The sequence below is a fragment of the Scaptodrosophila lebanonensis genome, unplaced genomic scaffold, assembly GCF_003285725.1.
Source record: "Scaptodrosophila lebanonensis strain 11010-0011.00,11010-0021.00 unplaced genomic scaffold, SlebRS2 tig00000163-arrow-arrow-pilon, whole genome shotgun sequence".
Classification (NCBI taxonomy): Eukaryota; Metazoa; Arthropoda; class Insecta; order Diptera; family Drosophilidae; genus Scaptodrosophila; species Scaptodrosophila lebanonensis.
In genome coordinates, this window is record NW_022060598.1 from 278,988 (window position 1) to 301,026 (window position 22,039).

General features: G+C 40.7%; 1 protein-coding gene across 5 annotated transcripts in view; it reads left to right on the forward strand.

The window, feature by feature from the left end:
• LOC115629751 (protein kinase shaggy) overlaps positions 1 to 22,039 on the forward strand; it is a 49,147-nt gene that overhangs the window by 25,693 nt on the left and 1,415 nt on the right. For 2 of the 5 annotated variants that reach the window (XM_030526291.1, XM_030526290.1), the window contains exons 1-9: positions 265 to 444; positions 905 to 2,758; positions 16,861 to 17,051; positions 17,142 to 17,225; positions 18,456 to 18,566; positions 18,638 to 18,875; positions 18,958 to 19,151; positions 20,954 to 21,143; positions 21,223 to 21,648. In XM_030526291.1, the coding sequence (XP_030382151.1) occupies positions 1,126 to 2,758; positions 16,861 to 17,051; positions 17,142 to 17,225; positions 18,456 to 18,566; positions 18,638 to 18,875; positions 18,958 to 19,151; positions 20,954 to 21,143; positions 21,223 to 21,648 (3,067 nt within the window). In that variant the 5' untranslated portion in view covers positions 265 to 444; positions 905 to 1,125. Of the gene's footprint in view, positions 1 to 264; positions 445 to 904; positions 2,759 to 2,915; positions 2,949 to 16,509; positions 16,665 to 16,860; positions 17,052 to 17,141; positions 17,226 to 18,455; positions 18,567 to 18,637; positions 18,876 to 18,957; positions 19,152 to 20,953; positions 21,144 to 21,222; positions 21,649 to 22,039 lie in introns of those variants that run through there. The other 3 variants (XM_030526292.1, XM_030526293.1, XM_030526294.1) reach the window with 3 other exon arrangements.

Consider the following 22,039-nt stretch of genomic DNA (forward strand, 5'->3'; position numbering starts at 1 on the left):
CGGAGCGCTGCTAAAGACTTTCGCTTTTGGCGCTGGCCGTTGTTCTACCTACCTCTGCTTCTCTTTCTCTACCTCTCTTTGCCTCTCATACATACTCACGCTCGTATACTCAGTCAGTCAGTCTGTCAGTCAGCCAGTTTTTTAGCCAGTGACGACGACGCTCTTACGCGCTGTTCCATTGCCAGTCGTTCCATTCAATGCGTGCTGCTCAACCGTTTGCACGGCGCCTTTGATATTTTTAATTTCAGTTCATTCGCGACCTCATAAGCGGGCACATGTTGCTTGCTTGGCACTACCCTACTACCATAAATACGATTCACCGCAATCACTCAGTCGGCAACAACAACAACTACAACAATAACAAAAAGAAGCCAACTTTAAACGAAACGCAAGCAACGAAGCAATAACAACAACCACAGCAACAAAAGAAACACTTCAGTCAAAGTAGCAAACTAACAACGTTTTAGTTTCCAATTTTCTTTGGCCTTTTTGTTGTTTTTTTTTTTTTTTCTATTTGGTCAACGAATTGCGTGCGTGAAAACTTGTTGTTTCTTGAATTTATTTATTTATTTATATAAACATATATGTATATATACTATATGTGTCTGCGTGTGTTTGTTTCTTATGGTGTGTGCCTGGGGGCGGCATCGTAGATATTGTGTGTGTGCTGTTTGTTTTATAAAAATAGATGCCAATAGATGAATTCAAAAAGTGCACAAAAATAAATTAAAATATTTTCACATAATAGCAGCAGCAGCAGCAATAACAACAATATAAAAATTAAAAATATACAAATTTAACAAATCAACAATCTTATTGCGAGCAAGAAAATTAAGCTAATTAGGCAAATTAACGCGCCAAAAATTAATTTCGTTGCGAATTTGTGAAAACAAAATTTTTGCAGGCAATGTGACTGTCCAAGCAGCGCCCCAGTTAGTGAGTGAAAAGCGTGGAAAAGCTTAAAGCAAAAATAACAAAAACAATTGTCAGAAGCAAAAAACAAACAATCAAAAAAGCGAGAGAAGAACTCCCAAGACATTAACAAGCAGAAAAAAAAACACAAAAACAAAAAGCGAAAGCAAAGGCAGAAGAAAAAAAATACTCAGAAATCGAAATTAAAAACCGATGGCAACAACAACAACAGCAGCAGCAACAGCCGCCGAAGTTGCAACAGCAACATCGTCCAAAACGCCACAGTTGCAGTTGCAATTGAAGTTTCAGTCGCCGTCGTCTGGAGCCGTTGCCGGGGCCACCAAATGCAGCAGTGCTCCGATTAAAATACCGCTAAGCGAGCGCTTCTCGACGCAAACGTCGACGGGATCTGCGGACAGCGGCGTTATTGTGAGCAGCGCCTCGCAAAAGCAGCTGTGTGCGCAGTCCGCCTCCCAGACGCTGCTGCCGCTGCACCCAGTGCGCAGTAGCTCCGGTTCGTTGAGTCTGCATGGCACACAGCCCAAGTGGCAGAAGCAGCGCCAACTGCTCTCCCAGGACAGTGGCATTGAGCATGTAGGAGGCGGCAAGGGTCAGAAGCAGCCAGGGGGCAGTGGCGGTGGTGCCGGCGGCAGTGTTGGTGGCGTGGGAGTCGCCGGACAGAGCAACTCCAGCAGTGAATCACTGGGCGGCGCCTCCACCAAATACTCCTCGGAGGATGGCGGCAGCAGTGGCACAGAAACGGGCATCGGTGTACGCGGACATGGGCGGACACGCGCCGCCTCTGCCCTGGAGCTGAGCAGCGTAGCTGCGGCCAGCGCGGGCGCAGGTGTGGGAAACAGCCTCAGGCGTATCAAGTATAAGAGCACCAATAGCACCGGTACGCAGGGCTTCGATGTGGAGGATCGCATCGAGGAGGTGGACATTGGCGATGACGACGACGACGATGATGATGATGTCGATGTGGATGATGAGGATGATGGCGTGGGTGTAGACGAGCCCGATGTGGAGGAGGAGGAGGACGAAGAAGAGGATACACAATCGGGAATTGTCATAAATATAGGTGCACGAGGGGCTGATCAAACAGATGCTGGAAAATCCATCTCCAAAGATGCAGTGCCGCAATCCCACATCTCTGGCATTGAGCCCACACTGACGGTGGCGGCGGCAGCGGCCAAGCAGCGCGACATCAAAAATCTAGGCACCGACGGCTTCATCTACTTCCCCCTGCTGAAGATAAGCGAAGATCCATACATAGATGCCAAGCTGATCAATCGCAAGGATGGACTGCAGGACACCATGTACTATCTGGACGAGTTCGGCAGTCCAAAGCTGCGCGAGAAGTTCGCACGCAAACAGAAACAGCGCGCGGCCAAACAGCATAAGTTGCAGATGAAAAGGGAGCGGGAGGAGCAGCGCAAGAAGCGTAACACCACAGTCGCCTCCAATCTGGCGAACATCAGCAGCACCACCAACACAAGCACCACCACCAAAGATGCGCATGCGCACCACTGTGATAGTAGTAGAGTGATAAGCGAGGCGGATGCGAGTGCGGATGCTGATACCGATTATGTTGAGGGTGTGGTTAAGATGCGTGGACGCAGCCACAGTCACGACATTCGTCATCTGCAGCACCACCACCAGCACAGCGACGAGGACGATGGCGATGATCATGAGAATGATGATGACATTGAGACGGCCGCGGAGCCGACGCTGGATGGCGGCATTGGCGGCGGCAGCCTCGAGAACGTTAAGACTGCTAAACTGGGTAGAACCCAATCCTGCGTTAGTTGGACCAAAGTGGTGCAAAAGTTTAAACATATTCTAGGTAATTTTCTTGCCCCCCGCAAAAGAGTATCCCCCACAGAGTTTGCACAGATTTCGCTCTAAAAATAACACAAAAAAGAAAGAAAAAACTAACGAAAGCAAAAATGTACACCATCCTAAACTTTAATCTTAATATTCTTCTTCTCTTCTCTTTTTAGGTAAGTCTTTATCGATGACCTCCACCACCGTGGGTAAGCCGCACACAAGCACTATATAAAAAATAATAATAATAATAATAATACTTATATGTTTACGAAGCGCGCCTAGCTTCTAGTACCATAGTATAACTTTTGATTTCCTCTCTGCTCTTTAATGATCAATCTTTAGACTCCTCGACTTATCGGTTCAGTCTCTTAATCCGCTCTATAACTTGTCGAGCCAAAGTTTACATTTTTTTTACTTTAGTTTCTTTTCACATCGATGTTTAGTAACATGGAGCTCTAAAGCACTGAAAACCTCTATATGAAAGGTTCCTCCGATGTCCTATAATTACAGTTCAATTTTCGCTCGTTTTATAATATCGAATATCATTACTCCTGCAACTTTTACAACTTACTTCGGTTCGGAAATCAATCAGACTTTTTGATCCACGATTTAAGTGTTCGAAACACCTTCAACTGCGTAACGAATAGAAACCACGATTCGAAGCAATTTTCATCACTCGTTTTTCAACTTCTATAGCAAAATGAATATTCACAGTAATATGGAGCTCTAAAGCATTACAAACCTCTTGACATTACAAACATTTGATCCAAATGTTCTGAAATTCCATCTCATTACGGCTTTTTGCTCTTTTCATAATGTTAGTTTACTCACGATGTGGATTTACTATTTAGTCGAGGACATTCCATCAAATCGAACAGCTCTAAGCACCTCAGTCGGTTGTTGAGTGTTAAGCTATTAGAGTACGAATATAATGGAAATGATTTAAATATATCTTCTTTTTTTTTTTGTGGGCGTTTCCACATTTGTTGAAATATGTTGTGAGGATGATTTATTTATTTACAGTCCATAAACTGAAAATGGAATGCAATCGCCATTTAAAACATTTATAAACTGAAAATTGTTTGATAAAGAAGTATCGATAAAAGTCCAATTAGAAGATAATGCGCTGAGGTACTTAGCAGTGTTTTGTATCTATATTCAACTCCACCAGCTGGTGGCAATGGGAATGAAACAATTGGAATGTGAGGAATGCCACTTAAAACATGAAATCGCCTAGTTTCGCTAAAATAAATGAAATGTAGAGCAGTTGGGCTCGTATGTGTTTCGTTTTCCATTCTCCCATATCTTTAAATTACAAAATAAATCAGATTTTGATTTTGAATGCATTTGTGGTCGCTATTTATGTAGTCATGTGTGCCAATTCCAATTTGTACCCACATCAAACGGACATACTTTTTGTGATGTGAAGCCTTTTTTTTTTAAAGATTATATATACAAGTATATATATTTGTGCACTTCTTGTTTATAACTTGAAAGTCAAAACCCTTTTTGCGCTTGCCGTTGTTGTTGTTGTTCTTGTTGACAACGGAAATGCAAAAGGAAGAGGGGGGAGACGTGGGTTGGTCGAGGTCGAACGCCGGGGCTTCTTTGTTGGGCATTTTCATTATTATGTATTGATGTCGCGAGTCGAAAAGTGGAAAATCATCGTTTGCTCAGTAATGCTGATAAGTGAAAGCGGCGACATGCCACGCCCCGCTGCCCCATGCCCACCCAAAACAGGCCACATTGTTGCTTTGTTGGTGTTGCCGTCGCTGCTGCTTGGTGACGACTGATAAGACGCTCACAAAAACAGCAACAACAACAGCGACATCTGATTTATGCCAGCTGACTATTTTTTTTTTTGTTTTTTTTTGCGCCTTTATTATTGTTGTATTTTATAATTCTACTTACTTTTGTTTTATGATTTGCCATATATACGCTTATATACATAGTACATACATATATGCATACTATATGTAGCATATATGTAGTATACATATATTATTCATATATGTATGTATTATGTGTGTGTGTGTGTGGCTTTGTTTTATATGCGATCTTCCTGCACATTACTGGGCGCTTTGTTGTTGCTAATGTTGTTGACTCGATGACTCTACAATTCGCTCTGATATTTAAAAGTGCTCCATGATTTCTATAGCTGCTCGTTGGCTTGCTTGCTTGCTTGCTTGCCTCAGGCAGGTTATCACATAATCCCCAACCAACGCCTGACATTTTGAACGACACGGCGGACACAAAGAAAGCACGCGCTACTAAATCACATTCAGTCAGCAGCTCAGTGCTCCCCTGCCAAAAAACAAAAAATTAAACATTTCATTTATATACGTGTATATATAATAGTATTTAATTTTTGATGGAACCATAATCTTTGGACTGCAATTCCCCCCTAGTCGAAGCCAGCGTTGAGGGCAGATTGTGAAACACCTACTTGTATATGAAGTAATCCACCATTTCTGTTGACTTGACTGACAAAGCATTTCCACTTTTCGTTTTTCGCATTAGAACATACAAATTATGCGGAATTGAAATTGTTTATTAGCTTACAAAACCAAATAACTCGTGTGATTTCGGCAACAACACCTACAATACCACACTATTCGATGGAATTCAGAAATGAGAAAAAGTCAAAAAGTTCATAAAATGTAGTGTATTTATTTGAACATTGCTTTGATATCGATATGGTGTCCCAGCTAGCGACCAGACGGGCATTTATGCTTTAAAAAGCACTTGTTAATACATAATATTATAATATTTTGTTAAACCTGCGCAACAATTGAAATTACGTCGCAAAACATTTAATGACTTACGTTTAATAATTTTAAAAGCTTTTCCAATTACATATGTATGTGTGTCACGTTTCCACCATGCTTAGGGAGTGCCTAAAAGGCTTATCAGTTATCGATCGGACTGGACGCCCAAAATGTACGAGTATATTGTTGTTGTAATTAGGTGCGGTCTATTAAACAAAAACATATAGTATTTTAAAATACTTATATTCAATCAAAAGAGTTGGAAGTTGAATGGAATTTTCCGATTAGAAAAAAAAAAAAATTTCACAAGTGTGCTAATTTTTTTAACCCTAGACTGAAGTCTTTTTTCCTGCAATAGCAATCTACTTCGGAAGAAGCACAAATATCTATGCTACCAATTTGCATGCCTGACTGCTATTTCTAGCTATAAAATAATGCAATATAATGTTCAATTGATCTTAGCTTTATAGGAAATTTTGTATCACATGTATTCTTCATAATAATTCGAACAATTTTTCAAAACTTCTGCACACAAGGTCCTTCATTTATACCTAGAGCTGTTTGCTTGTTTGAATCTTTTTATCTGAACTGTTGAAGGATATTTCTAAACTTTACTTGTTTCATACACGAATTGCCATTTTTCAACATGACAGTATTTGAAATGTACTTTTCGCACAAAAAAGTTTCTGGAACTTCTAATTTTCAATCGAAAGAAAACAGAAAAAAATTTCAATATTTTTGAGAAGTTTCTTTATCTATTAAAACTCAACCCAAAACACTGTACAGTTCACAGCAGTGTTTATTGAGTGATGAAAAGCTTAAATATTCTTAATCACAAACCAAAACTTGTTTCGTGCCACGAACTACGTCGAGCATTATCGAGAAGAACAGAACACACAGTGTTCGAAATTGTAGAGCACATCAAAGGCGATGTTGGCGACAAGAATAGCAAAAGCGATCGGCACGTAAAAGCAAATGCCATAAAAATAGAAATATATACATATGTGCATATACTTGTATAAAAAACAAAAAACAAAATAATAAGAAAACAGGGGCGTGCCTCGCCATAAGTTGCCACGTTGTTTTCGATTTCGTTGTTTTTTTTTTGGTTTTTTTTTTTTTTTTTTTTGCTGACCACCGTCGACATCGCCTCATAAAAGGTCTCCCCGCTACTCACCCCCAGTCGCCGCATCATCTCACTTGTCGTTTTTGATTTGATATTTGCTGGGGGCCTGCGTAACTAGCTGCGACAGCTGTTCCAAAGCGTTCCCACCTCTCCTCCCCTCTCCCCATCGCCCCACCACCACCACCACTACCCCAGCCTGCTTAGCATTAACAGCATCATTATATTCAGACATCAGCCATCAGCCGTCAGCTAGTTGTTTACTTGTGTTTATGTCAATTGTCAATGAATATACGCACGCCAGTATATTCTCGGCGTCTGCATACATACTATATATTCCAAATTGTTCTTCTGTGACTAGCCGTGGGCTGGTTGGTAAGCCTATTTCCAGATTAGATTAGTGGACAAGTCCCCAGCAGTAGCTGTGAAAAGTTCAGTAAGGCGCTCAATGGCTTACCCTCCACCCCAGTACTTGCCACGGCCTTGCCAACAGTCAACAGTTGTGGTGGCGGTACCTATTTATAGACCTCAGTAAGTTGGCTAACCTTTAAGTAAAGTCTCCTAGTGCCCTGCAGTTCTTCAACAAAAACGGCACCACTTACAACAAAGGTGACTCAAATCGTAGTTCAGAGAGTGCCTTCTTCGATTTCTCCACAGCAGCTCAACAGCTCTGCTTATAAAAAAGGTCCAAATTTCTGAAAATTGCTGAAAATTTCTTTTTTATTAATAATTCTTAATAATTTCTAAAAATTGTTTATTTATTCTTTTTTTTTTATTCGTAATTATTATTTTGTAATCAATTTATTTATTAAATAAATATTATTTTAATTATTTTTAAAAGATATTTTTAAAGTTCTTAAAATTTTCTTGGTGTTGGATATCTTTTTTTTTTTAATGAGTTTTAATGTTTTGTAGAAGAAGTGATTTTCTTGAACTAATTGCTGGTAGTTGAAGTTGAACAAATCTAGTGCTAGTCATCCATTTAACAACATAGCAGTCGATATATGAAAAATTGATAAATGTTAGTATTCATATAATTTATTCTCCAATTGAAGTTGAACAAATGAAGTTTTTAAAATCTGTCTATTCGCCATACATACTCGTACATAAATTTTCAAATTTGTTTTGCTATCTTAGCATAGGTCAGTGATTATTAAGTTTGTAGTACCCTGAGAATGAATTATCTGGTGAAGACAGCATAGTTTCCACCCCTGGCGCTGCAGGGGTTGCGTGTGCGCTTCGGTATGCGCCTTCAATGCGCTCACACGTTCACTTTACACAGCTGTTTGGCCACCGACTTTCGACGACTCGACACTTTATTTGAGCAGCTGAGAGTGCTTTTTCTTTTCAAATCGCTTCTTTTTTTTTTTTTTTTGTTTTAGGCGCGAAGTCAAAGTCAGCAGTGAAGTCATATGGGAGATGTAAGGTGTGTTATCGATTGATAGGAGGCATATTAAGTACCCTAATGAATCTCAAATCCAACTTTTCTAATTCGGTAAAATAGCTAGTATTATTTATAGTTCGTAATCATGATAGTGATATAGTCAAGCACATTTGACAAACTAAGTAACGTTGTAAGACAGCTTTATGTATAGCCAGCCATTTTGTTATCAACTAGGAGAATCAATTGATACTGAAATTGGTAACAGATCTTTTCAATGGTAGCCGTCTGATCAAATTGATATTTTAAGAGTAGAAATATTTACATACGTATCTTGTTAGTATGCGAGATAAATCATGCGTCCGTCTGTATGAACATCAAATACTTATTAACTATTACAGCTAGCTACACAGCACTTGGTATGTAGACTTGAGTTATTCATGCACAGATCAAGTTTATAACAAACCATATGTAGCCAAAGCGCAAATCGTGTGAAAAATTATTCTTAGTAGGTTAACTTTTCTTAACCAAATTTGGAATTCATAAGTTTTTTTTAAGTATATTTTAAAGTTTCATCCACTAAATCGTATAGCTGTCATAGGAAAGATTGAGAAAATATGTTTGGAGTTTTTTTTTTATTTTATTTTTTTTATAAATGTCAAACTTTAATTATACTGTTATTATTTACAACAAATTAAATTTAAAAAATGAAACTAAAAGTTTAGTCTTATTTGAAGTTAGCGTTTTAATTGCCTTTCCTTCGTTTCCTTTTAATTTCAACGTGAATTAGTAACCAACTATTTTAATTTTTAATTCACAATGTGTCTTTTCAAAATTCAAAATAAGTGTTAAAAAGACATCTATTTGCGGGGGTCTTGCCATCAATGCATTGCACTACTAAAAGATTTACACAGAGCACCCAAAAGTATGCAACGAAATGAGCTAAAATGCAAGAGTGCAGCGAGAGAAAGTATCGACAAAGAGAAAAGAAGAGAGAGCGTTCAGAAGGGCAGCTGAATGATGAATGGTGAATGGTGTAGGGTTGGGTAGGGTAGGTAGATAGGTGTGTAGGATTGCGACGAACGGTAAAAAACAGAAAATAGAACGCTTTGCGCTGCCTTGCCGCCTGCCTGCCAACGTCTAATTGAATCTCGTGATTGCTGGCTACGCTACTGCCGCGTGACGTCACGCGCGCCAATAGTGAGTGTCACGCCGATACTGTCTGTCTGTCTGTCCATCTGTCTGTCTGTCTGACTGTTTGTCCATCCGCTTGCTTGCTTGACGGGACTGAGCAGCAGCAGCAGCAGCAGCCAAAAATGTACTTTTTAGCTTTTGTTGTGGCTGTTTTCGTTTTTTATTATTGGTGGTGGCATTCGGGTGGGTAGGTCGTTAGTTGGTGCTAACGTTCTTGCTGTCGTTGTTCCTGTTGTTATTATTGTTGTTGTTGCTGTTGTTGTTGTCTGCCCAACTGCGGCATTTTAATCGAATTTTTGTTATGCCAAGTCAGTCGTTCCTTTACGTTTCATTCTTCTTCTATGTCTTTGTTGTTTTTTTTTTTTGCATTTGTTTTTTCATTTTGAAATGCTTAAATATAGCACGAAGAAATTTTCGATAATTTGTTTTTAGCACACGGACAGCAGTCGCGCAATTATTTCTCTATATATTGTTGTTGCTGTTGTTGTTTTGCTTTTACTGCCCACGCGTGTTTCTTTCTTGTATTTTTATTTGTCCGTTTTTTGTTGTTGTTGACTCCAGTGGTACGATTCAAATGACGCCATTTTCGTTGGGGGGTGTGTGTAGGACGTCCGCGCCCACCCACTACTCACTAACCCCACCATACCACCAAACCTCGCATGCACATGCAACACCAACCCGCTGTCCAACCATATCTGCCAACAGCTTGTATATCGATTAATCGCCCATTGACATTAGTGTTCGCAGTCGCCCTCCACCAGCCCACCTCCTTCTACAAACATGCCCCAATCAGCAAATTTGTTTGCGGCAATAGATGAACAAAACATGGACTTCTGTTTCCGTCAAATACTTTTGGCAAAGCGTAGGTCGCATCGAAAGTTTTTACCAATTTCAAAATATTCCATAAATCTAGGGAGAAGTGAAGATATTGAAGCTATCTGTATTGGTAATCAGAAAGCGAGTCAGAGAGAGAGGGACAACAAGCTTTTAAAGGTTACTTGGCAAACCAATAATTATATAGATTCCTTAAATTGGGGACGTTCTTCTAAGCTCGAAACATCGAAGGGAGAAATGAAGTTATTGAAGCTATCTGTATTTGTAATGAGAGGGAGAACAAGCTTTTAAAGGTTGCTGTTTGTGGATATATGTATCTCTATATACCAACAAATACTTCAGGCAAACCAATAAATATAACAATTCTCAGAAGATTCCTTAAATTGGGGACGTTCTTCTAAGCTCGAAACATCGAAGGGAGAAATTAAGATATTTAAGCTTCTCTATTTGTAAAGAGAGGGAGAACAATGTATCACTATATACCAACAATTACTTCAGGCAAACCAATATTTCTAGCAACTCTCAGAAGATTCTATACATTTGGGACGTTCTTCTATCCTCGAAATATCGTAAGGGGAAAAAAAGACAACAAAGCTTGTTCTGCTTGTCCTGAGAAAGAGATGGATATCTACATAACTTGTTCGATTAAACATTGAATGCCTAATAAGGCAACCCAATTTTTTCTTTAGTTAGTTGACTTTCTAGCGCCATTAGCGGTATAAATTATAAATGTTTGTTTCAGTCATAAAGATCCGGATTACATACGTATACATGATTTTGATGATGGGAATTCCAAAATATAGTTTTATCATGCAATTAAATTGTAGGCCATCAATCGATCTCCTATATACTATATATATTATATATACACCCCTCAAAAATATACGCTATTGATAAGTAATAAATTCTTTCTTTCCTATCACTATTCAATATAGTTGAGTTCGAATATAGAATCTTTTCAAGTTACAAGCCCTCTCCTAATTTATAAAAGATTTCTATAAATTTGTGGTTCAACCCATGCCAACGATTCCCACTTCTTCTAGTTTTGTCAGACATTAATTGTATAGATGGAGCACCGGACCTCGTGTAATATTTTTAAAAAACTAGCCTCCTCTCAACAAATATATGCTGTGTCAACATTTGATAATTTGATTAATTGGTTACAAAAGCCAAATAGTTCATATTTTCGTAAACAAATATTAATCAACATCGACTCTGTATCTGTCTGCCCGCACCGAGCACTTGGCCTGAAGGTGTTCAAATTGATTTGCTCACAATTCCAAATGTTGCAGGTAATGGGCGGGCAATGTTTATCAATTTTAAATAGATATGTAAACAAGTGAGGCTTGTTTATTTCGGATGCATTACGCTGTCCATTTTCGACGGGGTAATACGATAGTTTGCAAAGTTATACGAACGCTGTGGAAAATTTACAATGCCATGTGAGTCAATAGCTTAAGGAGCTTGTAAAATTATGTAGTCTCCAACTCTTTTGTAGTTCAAAATAATAAGAATATTTATGAAAGAATTTAACCAAAATTTCAAACTAACAACAACAATGTGAAGACTTCACTGAATATATAGACTATATTGCTTTGACTGAAATTACTGACGACTCTGGAATATTTTGCAAAACAAACAATTAACAATTTCTTGAAAATCCTACTTTTAGAATTTTAAATGAGCTTCTACTTGTTTAATAATAATAGGATTACTATAAAACGCTGGCAAAACTAAGCAGCATAAGCGGGAAATACGCATTTAGTCTTTTGTAGAGCAGATTCGCAGCTCTTTTTCTTTATAAATATCTTATATATAGTATATATATATATAGTTATTCAATAAACAAAGTAGATTCGAATGCAATCAATAAATTAATTCAGATAAGTGAGAGTCCTCCCTCCACTTATCCTTTCAATCTAAGTAAATAGATAAATATGATTGGCTTATGGCTGGAGGGGGGATGGACTGCCAATAATTGGTATAAGGAGTGGCTTCTCTTTTTTGCTACATCGAAAGGCCAATAGTATATAGTGCATATATCTACATTTATTCTGCCATGCCTGACCCTGAGCCAAACAATGCCAATGTCAGTCAGTTTTGGGCATTTTCTTGGCCGGCGTCTGTCGGCGGCGCCATCAAACGCACAGCAGTGGAGGAGGGGGAGGAGGAGGCGTGCCACCACGGGCCAGGCAGGCGGCCCAATCAAAAATTGTTTTTGTGAATTTTTAGTTTTTTAATTGAGATTCATTAAACAAAATAAAAATTGCATTCGCTTGCGTTTCGCTCGCTGGCTAGCTGGCTGGCTAGCTGGCTGGCTGGCTGGTTCGCTCGCATATCCTTTAATTGTTTTGTTATTTACGGTTAAATTGCGATGCGCTCGCATTGAGATGTCTCATCATGGCGAACGGAAAGCGGCTGCTGCTGCCGCTGAGGATGAGGAGGAGGATGAGGAGCGTGGCGGGTGTGTGACGGGCGAGGGCGGTGGGTGGCGCTGGCTGATGGGCAAGCGTCCGACACGTTGCGGTTGGCTACAGTCGGCTGCCTAGGTTGACGGATTGACGAACGGCGGTACTGGCTGCCTGCTGGCTCGCTTATCGGTTCGTCGTCGTCTGTTCTTTTGGCATCATAATTTTTCCTGCAATTAATTTTTGCACCAACAACAAAAACAGCAGCTGCTACAAAGTACAAAAATTAAAAGACTTACACAAGCTTACAAATTAACAAAACAAATTGCGGCCGCAGAGACAACTGATAGCAGCTCCCAGCTTTAAGCCAACTATTGAGTTCAAGAATTGTCTCCAATTAAAGTTTGTTTAGACTTGAATTTCGATTCGAGACTTCGTTTGTTGCTTTTGGAAAAGTTTCTTGTTGCCAAAAGGGGCTTCTTCGAATAGCATTAGAATATTGTAACAATCTCCCGTAAATTAATCGGCTGATTTTTTAGGCACTGTTTATGGATTTATCGAGAACCCTACTTCAAATCTGATTCTTTTATTATTATTACAATTCCAATTAAAACGTACATCATTTTTTTGAATAAAAAACAATTCCTTCTTATTTCATATTTATTTCCAAACATTTTAATGAAACCTTTTGAAACCTTTAGCCAATTATAGTAAATGAGTGAAGATGATGAGTGGTTCTTAAAATTAAGTTATGATTGATAAAGATTTTCTTGATCTCTTCCTTGTTCCTGACTTTTAAGTTAAATCATCATCTGATTTGAAGAAAATTTTTGGGCAGTTGATTTGATTTTCAATTTCCTTTTAAAGAAAAGTTAAGCAAGTAATAAACGATTCTTTGGGATCACATTTTTGTGATTAACATTTTCTTAATTTCTCTTCTTGTTCTATTCCAATTCGATTTAAAATTAGTCCTTTTCTTACCAATTTCAATTTGAGGGTAAATAAATGGTTGATGCTTTCCTAAATCATCATCATCTGATTTATAGGAATTCTTGAGGCAGTTGATTTGATTTTCAATTGCTTTTTAAAGAAAAGTTAAGCATTTCAATATATAGAAGACGATATAAACTGTTCTTTGAGGTCAAATTTTTGTTATTGATTACCATTCCCTTAATTTCTCTTCTTGTTCTCATCCAATTCGATTTTAAATTAGTCCTTTTCTTACCAATTTCAATTTGAAGGTAAATGAATATTCGATGCATTCTAAAAGAATAATCATCATCTGATTAATAGGAATTCTTTAGGCAGTTGATTTGATTTTCAATTGCTTCAACTGTTCTTTGAGATCACAAACGAATTTTGCAACTCTTCGGCATCGAAAGTTAATGACTGTAAACTAGTGTTAGACTTTGGCGCGTTTTGGGCGCGTTTATAGACGCGTTCCGCTCGATGTGCTCTCTACTTTCGATCTGGCATGCGTGCTGCAGGGGCAGAAGAAGCCGCTCCAACTCGAACAGAAACCATTAGACATTAGATGTTGCAGCTAATCGCTGTTGTGGGTCTTAGCTGAGCACTCGCGTCGCCGATTGCACTCGTAATGTGCTCGGCCCTCGATCCTCACTGTGCATCGAAACTACTTATCTGTCGGTGCAGTGCCGCAGAGTCAGTCAGATCCCGAACGCTCGTTAAAACAGTTGCCCAGTTGCCAAAAAGCGCGAGCGCTCCAACCTACTTGCTAACTAAAAACAACCCCCAACCCCAGTGGGGGAATTGTGCCACGGCGGTTCGAGTGATCGCAGCGGATCGTTTGATATACATACTATATATATTTATATAGATAGAGAGATAAAAGATAAAAAGATTAGCGCGTTTTTGATTGCTGCTGGTTGTTGTGTACTTGTTGTTTTTATTTTGACTTTTTTCCCGTTTTTTTTTTTGGGTTTTTTTTTTTGTGTGTTAGTGTGGTTGCATTTCTATTTGAAGATCGATCGATCGATTGATCGTTGACCGTTGCCCGTTGCCAGCCGTCGTCGTCGTCGTCGTCGTCTTCGTTGTCGTTGCCGTCCAAGTGAAAGCCAAAAGCAAAGTAAAGCAAAGCAAAACGTCAAATCGAGCGATCGAGCGCAAGACGTTGCGCGAAAAGTTGGTCAAGTGGCAGAAATAAAATACACACGCGCGATCGAGGCCAAAGCCTCAAAGCCTCCACAACAACAACAATACCACCACCACCACGAAGGGAGGAGTGCAGGGATCGCGGATCGTGGATCGAGCGGCTTAACGGGCTAACGGGTGAGCGGGTGAGTGTTGGAAGCAGGAAGGGAGTCATTGCTGCTGTCGCATTGTAACAGTGGCTGGATCGGGTCGGGTCGAGTCGAGTCGGAAAGCAAGCAAGCAGGCAAGCACGGCAAGGTGGATAAGTCACAGGTCACGCCCCGTGCCCGTAAAGTGGTGCGCGTGGTGCGCAAAAAGAAGCGCAATGTGAACGATACGAGTGAGTCGGATGCTGGCGAAACGGCTGGCTCGGCCAGCTCAGTGCCAACGACGGCGCGTCAGAACTCCATTGATGCTGTGATGTCCACGTCGGCTACATCAGCTAGCTCAGCTATGGCCGCCAATCGCCACTACTACGATGCGCCGCTGGCTGAGATTGAGGCGGTGCGTCAGGCCCACGAAGTGGCCACTGCGGTAGCGGCCAGCACGAGTCGTCCTTGGACACCATTGCCGTCGCGCAAACCACCGGTGAAGAGCAAGACCAAGCGACGCAGTGTGCTGGCCAGCAGTCATGCCTCAACAACGGCAGCAGCGGCGGCGGGGGGCAAGGCAGCTGGCGTCTCATCGAAGCACAGTACTAAGGAGCGCAAGGATCGTGCCTCGTCCTCTGCAACGAATGATTCCAGTGATTCCGCCGATAGCAGTTCCAATGACGGCAGTTCTGCTTCCACCACCACCTCGTCAAAATCGTCGTCGTCGTCGTCGTCCTCATCGTCGTCGACTGCATCGTCCAATAACTCTTCCACATCGTCATCCACGTCGCCAGACGTCCCAAAATTGCGAACCACCACCAATGGCAAGCCAGCAGTCGTCGTCGCTTCGTCCGCATCCTCGCTGCTTTCAACTCTGAAGAAGGCAAAGCCGCAGATGCGCTCCTCCAGCGCTACGAATGCCAGCAACACCAAGCAGTACAAGGATCCAAGTACAAGCGCAAGCAAAAATTAATTGTTCTTGTAGACATTCCACTCATTAAGCCTTTGTCCTCCACCCCGCTGCCCACCACCTTCGGCCCCCGCATCCGCCCACGTCCCCATGTCAAAAGCAAACAATCGCAACCTTTCTTTTCGATTTCAGTGCGGTGTGAAGAAGACGCGATGAACTCGCCGAAAGCAGCGCCAATGCTAAAATTAATTATAAAATACATCTATCTATCTATCTATATATATACATATATATATATATAAATATATATATATACCTAATAGATAGACCAATCGTTGTATATATACATATTATGTATCAGATATACATGCATTGCTGTGCAAAAAGGCAAAGCAATTAAAATTCGTTTAATAAACTTCGTTGTGCGTTCTCGTCTTCGTCGTCCACGTCTCTCCACCCCCCCTGCCACCCGCTGCTCTCATCACCCGAACCCGCACCCGCATCCGAATCCGAATCTGTATCTGAATCTGAATCCGCATCCGAAACTGCAGTTTGTTGACATTGAGATGATGCTGGTGTGGCGCGCCCCGCTATATCGCTCAAACGTTCCCAGCATCTGTCCAACTGTCCATCACATTGGCGCACATCCGCGCATGCAACAAACATCTTGCAGTTGGCTCTGGCGATCATCACAATCAGCGGCAGCAGCAAAAGCTGAAGAAGGTCGCGTGATTTCTTTTTAGAGAGACAGAGAGAAACAGAGAGATTTTAGTGCCCTGCCAAAATCCCAATCAACCGACAGATCTTCAGCATCATGTGTGTGTGTCATTATCGTTCGTCCATGTTTCATGTTAGTTTCTTCGCATATCCATAAGAGAGATACTCCTTTTTATGGGAACAAGAATTCCCCTTTCTTAATGCCAAACCCCACCACCCCCCAGGCATGAAACAATTGATCGGCAAATTGAATGATTTGTGGCCCGAACATAGCGTCGCGTTGTCCATTCCAAAGGAGGTCGATAAGAGCAAGGAGAAATTAGAGGGCGCTTGGGAAACAACAGGTATACTAATATTAAAGTTAACAATCTCTTGTGCATTTGTGTGTGTGCCCATTTAGGCCAAAAAACAAAACAAAACAACAAAAAAAGTGCTAATAATGACACTCTACGATACACCTCCCCTACTCCAAGAATATTCATATTAAAATGTCTTCTTTTCTCTTCTCTTCCTCCTACTCCCATTTGTGTTTCGATTTAGGTCGTGATGGTTCCAAAATTACAACAGTCGTTGCAACACCCGGCCAAGGCACCGATCGTGTACAAGAAGTTTCCTATACAGATACAAAAGTCATCGGTAATGGCAGCTTCGGAGTCGTCTTTCAGGCGAAGCTCTGCGATTCCGGCGAACTGGTTGCAATCAAGAAAGTTTTACAAGACAGACGATTTAAGGTGAGTTCAGTTATTCATCATCACCTCATAAGTTGAGGAAGTTGATCACATTTTCTAATTCCTATTCGTGTATTTCCATATATTTTTCAGAATCGCGAATTGCAAATAATGCGCAAATTGGAACATTGTAATATTGTAAAACTTTTATACTTTTTCTATTCGAGTGGTGAAAAGGTAAGTAGTTGAACGAACCACTGAAAAAAAAATCCAAAAAAAAAAAAATAAATAAATAAATAAATATCCCGCAACCCCCGTCCGAACTGAAACGTGTTTGGTGTGTGAAGTTGACAACTATAACTATAAATCGAATCCAATGCAGCGATTAATGCATTTCTATTTCATTGTTTGTTGTATATACTCAATACGAAATAAAAAGTTGGCAGAGTTTCCCATCGATTTGGGCATATTTGCCGGCGTACTCAAGCCGCAGGTATCGAAACGATCAACAATAACCCCCCACCCAAAAAAAAAAAAATAAAATAAATTTAAAAAAATATATATCTTCTCATGCTCTGCCGCTCACTCTCACTCTTATTCTTAATTGTTAACTCTTATTCTATTATACTTTTACTCTTAATGTGTTGTACTCGTACTATTGTCGCATTGTAGTGCTAATCAAAAGTACAGTCAGTACAGTAATATCAGCAGTACTGAGCATGCAGGCTTCAATATCTAAGTATATCTACTATATATTATATACACATACATACATATATATATATATAATATATATATATATATATATATATATATATATATATATATATATATATATATATATATATATATATATATATATATATATATATATATATATATATATATAATATTACCATATATATATAGGTATATATATATGTACAGGGTGCGCCATCTTTTATGTCGGTATGTAAACATTGAATATCTTTGAAAATAAACACCCGATTTTCAAGTATGAAATATTTTTATTTAATTTGGTTCTGTACAATTTCTTGAACTGAGGTTTTCAACACTGGTCCACTCAAGTCAATCGGTTCACTAATGACTAAGTTATTCAATATTAACATACCGACATAAAAGATGGCGCACCCTGTATGTGTATGTGTATATGTATATGTATGTATATTTAATTATAATAATTGCCAACTTTGTAAAAAACCTAGCGCTTTGCCGTCTATATTCGGATCAGCTAAGTGCTAGAAAAATGTTGCGAAAAAGTATCGCATGCTGTGTTGCAACTTCATTGCCGTCACCATCCACCACAACACAACCCAACCCAACAACAACAACAACAACCCACATTGCAGTTGTGTGCTATCTAATCTGCCATACTGCCATATACAAAATCAAATCATTGGCCCCCCCACTAATCGTTTCGTTATAACTAATAATCTCTCTTTTTCCCCCCTCCCTTCTTCTGTACAGCGTGATGAAGTATTTTTGAATTTAGTCCTCGAATATATACCAGAAACCGTATACAAAGTGGCACGTCAATATGCCAAAACCAAGCAAACGATACCAATTAACTTTATACGGGTAAGTTGTTCTGTTCTTCCAATTGTAAACTCTTCATCTTACTTACTCGTCCTTTCGTCATCTCTCCCCAGCTCTACATGTATCAATTGTTCAGAAGTTTGGCTTACATCCATTCGCTGGGCATCTGCCATCGTGATATCAAACCGCAAAATCTGCTCCTCGACCCGGAGACGGCCGTTCTCAAGCTGTGCGACTTTGGCAGCGCCAAGCAGTTGCTGCACGGCGAGCCCAATGTATCGTACATCTGCTCCCGGTATTATCGTGCACCCGAGCTCATATTTGGCGCCATTAATTACACAACAAAGATCGGTAAGACTCGAATTTATATATATATATATACTATAAAGACATAAAAACGTTTTTAACACTTTCCTTCTGCTTGGTTTTATAGACGTGTGGAGCGCCGGTTGCGTCTTAGCTGAATTATTGCTGGGTCAGCCCATATTCCCCGGCGATTCCGGTGTGGATCAACTGGTAGAAGTGATCAAAGTTTTGGGCACACCGACAAGAGAACAAATACGCGAAATGAATCCAAACTATACGGAATTCAAATTTCCACAAATTAAGAGTCATCCATGGCAGAAAGTAAGTGCGTCAATAAGTTCTAGAACTCGTGCATATAAGGACCCAACTCGCCGCCCTACATGCACACAACCCCCAACCCCTCAAAGCTTAGGTCAGTCTGGCCAGAGCTGGGCGTGGAATTAGCCGCACTAAAGCTATTGCTTGGTGTGACTGTGGCCCAACAGGGTTGTCTACTCTACTCTCATTGTCGTCTAACACGTCTAAACTTGTCTCCCTTCGCCGCCTCTCTAACCTATTGGAGCCAAGCATTGTTCTGCTTTTAGCCAGTCTGCCTTCATAGTGATGATCCCAACCAAAATCCAATTCGTGTCTATCAAAAGTAATCGAAGTATATGTATGTAAATAAAACTCGTTGCAGTCACTACTCGAACGCACCCAATTTCCAAACGCCCTAAACCAGAAACAACGATTGAGAGTAAGCCAAAAACTGTAAAATTGAAAAATCGGAAAAAAAAAACGACGAAACAAAAACATGTAGCAGCCGAATTACATGTTTTATATCCATCCTCCAATATTCCAAAGAGTTATACAAACATAATATACCGCAAGCAGAGCATAAGTCATATTCATGCGAATGCAACTGTACATATTGCATACATGCACAATCATGTCTGATTTCATAAGTGTTGTTGTATAACATAATGCCAAGAAAAAGCAAAAAGAACTCATAACAAACAAGGCTTGGTTGATGATGATGGGATAGTCGTTGTGTATAACCCTGCTGTAGACGACAATACGCCCAGTTTTAGGTTAATTGAAAAAGAAACCTTCAGCATAGACTATTTTATTGAAAGATTTAGAGGCTTGAAGTCATTTATGTTTTCAGACGTCAAGGCAACAACAGTCTATATAATTTATAAAACAGAAGCAGACATCATCTACTAGGCTTCTAGAGCAATAAAAAACTGTTAACGTTCTAAGGAGAAATCCTTACATTCAGAATACATTTGTTGGCTTTTATACCAAAAGAAGCTCAGATGAAACAAAAAATGCTTAACATAGAACTACCTGCAGCTTAAAAGTGCAAAATGTAGTTTTGATGAAATGCTGTAGCAACTAAGTGGAAAGAATTATTCAAGACATCAAATAATCAACTGAGTCTACCTAGCAATTCTGATCGCTGTGGATCAAACGGTTTACGAAATGCAGGCGTTCATACAGACAGATGTTTGAAGAGATACATATTTTCTGCCTTTGCTGTGCTTATGGAAATCGCAGACAAAGAAGCTATTAACTTTGTAACAATACTGAAAATCATCTGTTAGTTGCAATTTGTTATACAATAGTATCATAATTCATATTTCACGCCTCAGAATGCTGTAAGAAAAGAAGAAGAATGTATGAGCTGTTGCCGCTTCGCTGAACAAGTATCATATTTTGATTGATTGATTGAATCATTGACTTGGCTTCGTTTGATTGTTGAGTTTTTTATTGGTTCTTTAGTTAAAATTTAAAGGAGAGCAGCCGCCAGTTTGTGCCAGTGCTGTTGTGCTGCGCTGTAAATATCAATGCTTGTTGCCCCATCTATATACAATACTATATATACGCGTCTGTAAATAAATGCAGTGTTTAATATACCTTGTACTGACTGTGTTTGTCCAAACTACTGACCCTTTTAGCCCGCGGCCATGCCCACGCCCATGCCCATGCCAGCCTTGCGACAATATGTTGTTATCCTGAAGCTGCCTCTCTGCTCTTTGCCCCCTGGCTGTTGAAAATTGTTGTTAAAATATGTCTCTCTCTCTCTCTCTCTTTCTCTTCTCTCTCTGTCTTTGTCTGCGTACCCGCGTACCCAACCACAGGTTTTCCGTATACGCACTCCGACAGAAGCTATCAACTTGGTATCACAGCTGCTCGAGTACACGCCCAGCGCGCGCATCACACCGCTCAAGGCCTGTGCACATCCGTTCTTCGATGAGCTGCGCATGGAAGGCAACCACACCTTGCCCAATGGCCGCGAAATGCCGCCGCTCTTCAACTTCACAGAGCATGGTAAGTTATTGACTGATTGATTGATTAATTGACTGAGAAATGAGAGGTCGCTAATCCTTTGTTATCCTTCGATTCACAGAACTCTCAATACAGCCCAGCCTAGTGCCACAGTTGTTGCCAAAGCATCTGCAGAGCACCGCTCATGCGGGCGCTGGTAATCGGGCCTCGGCCGGCGGCGCAACGGCCACCGCGGCCGCTGGCACCACCGGCGGTGCGACAACGGCCAGTGGCGCGTCAGCGGACGGCGCCGCACAGTCCCAGCAGCAAGCACAGTCGGCGGCGGCGGCACCAGCTGCAGCCGGTTCAGCGGTCGGTGGCGCACAGGCCAACAATAGCAGTGGAGGTGGCGCAGCAGCAGCTGCTGGCGGTGCGTCAGTAGCGGCTGCGCAACAACAGCAGGCCAATGTGGCTGGCGGTGGTGGTGGTGGTAGTGGTGCGGCGGTTGCGGCTGCAGCTGCAACTGGCGCAACCGCTACAACCAACGCTGGTGGCGCTAATGTAACAGGTGAGTAAGCAGACCAGACCAGAGCGGTGCACTGCACAGCTGCGACGTGATGCCATCCCTTTCACTCCCATGTGTACTCGTACTACTTAGCTGATGATCTTAAGCGAACGACCACCAGCGAGTGGTGACGCCGTCATCTCCTCATTTCTCACACACATAACATCTTAAATCTAACATCCAACATCTAACATCCATCATCTCACAGCAAAACGGGATGATGATGAAGACGATGCTGATGATTATTTAATTTCGTTAATGTTTATAATCCTCCGTTGTCGTTTTGTAGATTTACGTTGCATGCTTCTTCTAGAACCTTCTTCTAGATATTGCACCTTCTATGCTCCCCCATCCCTCCCCTCTAAAGACAAATATCTAAGCATGCGCGGCTAAT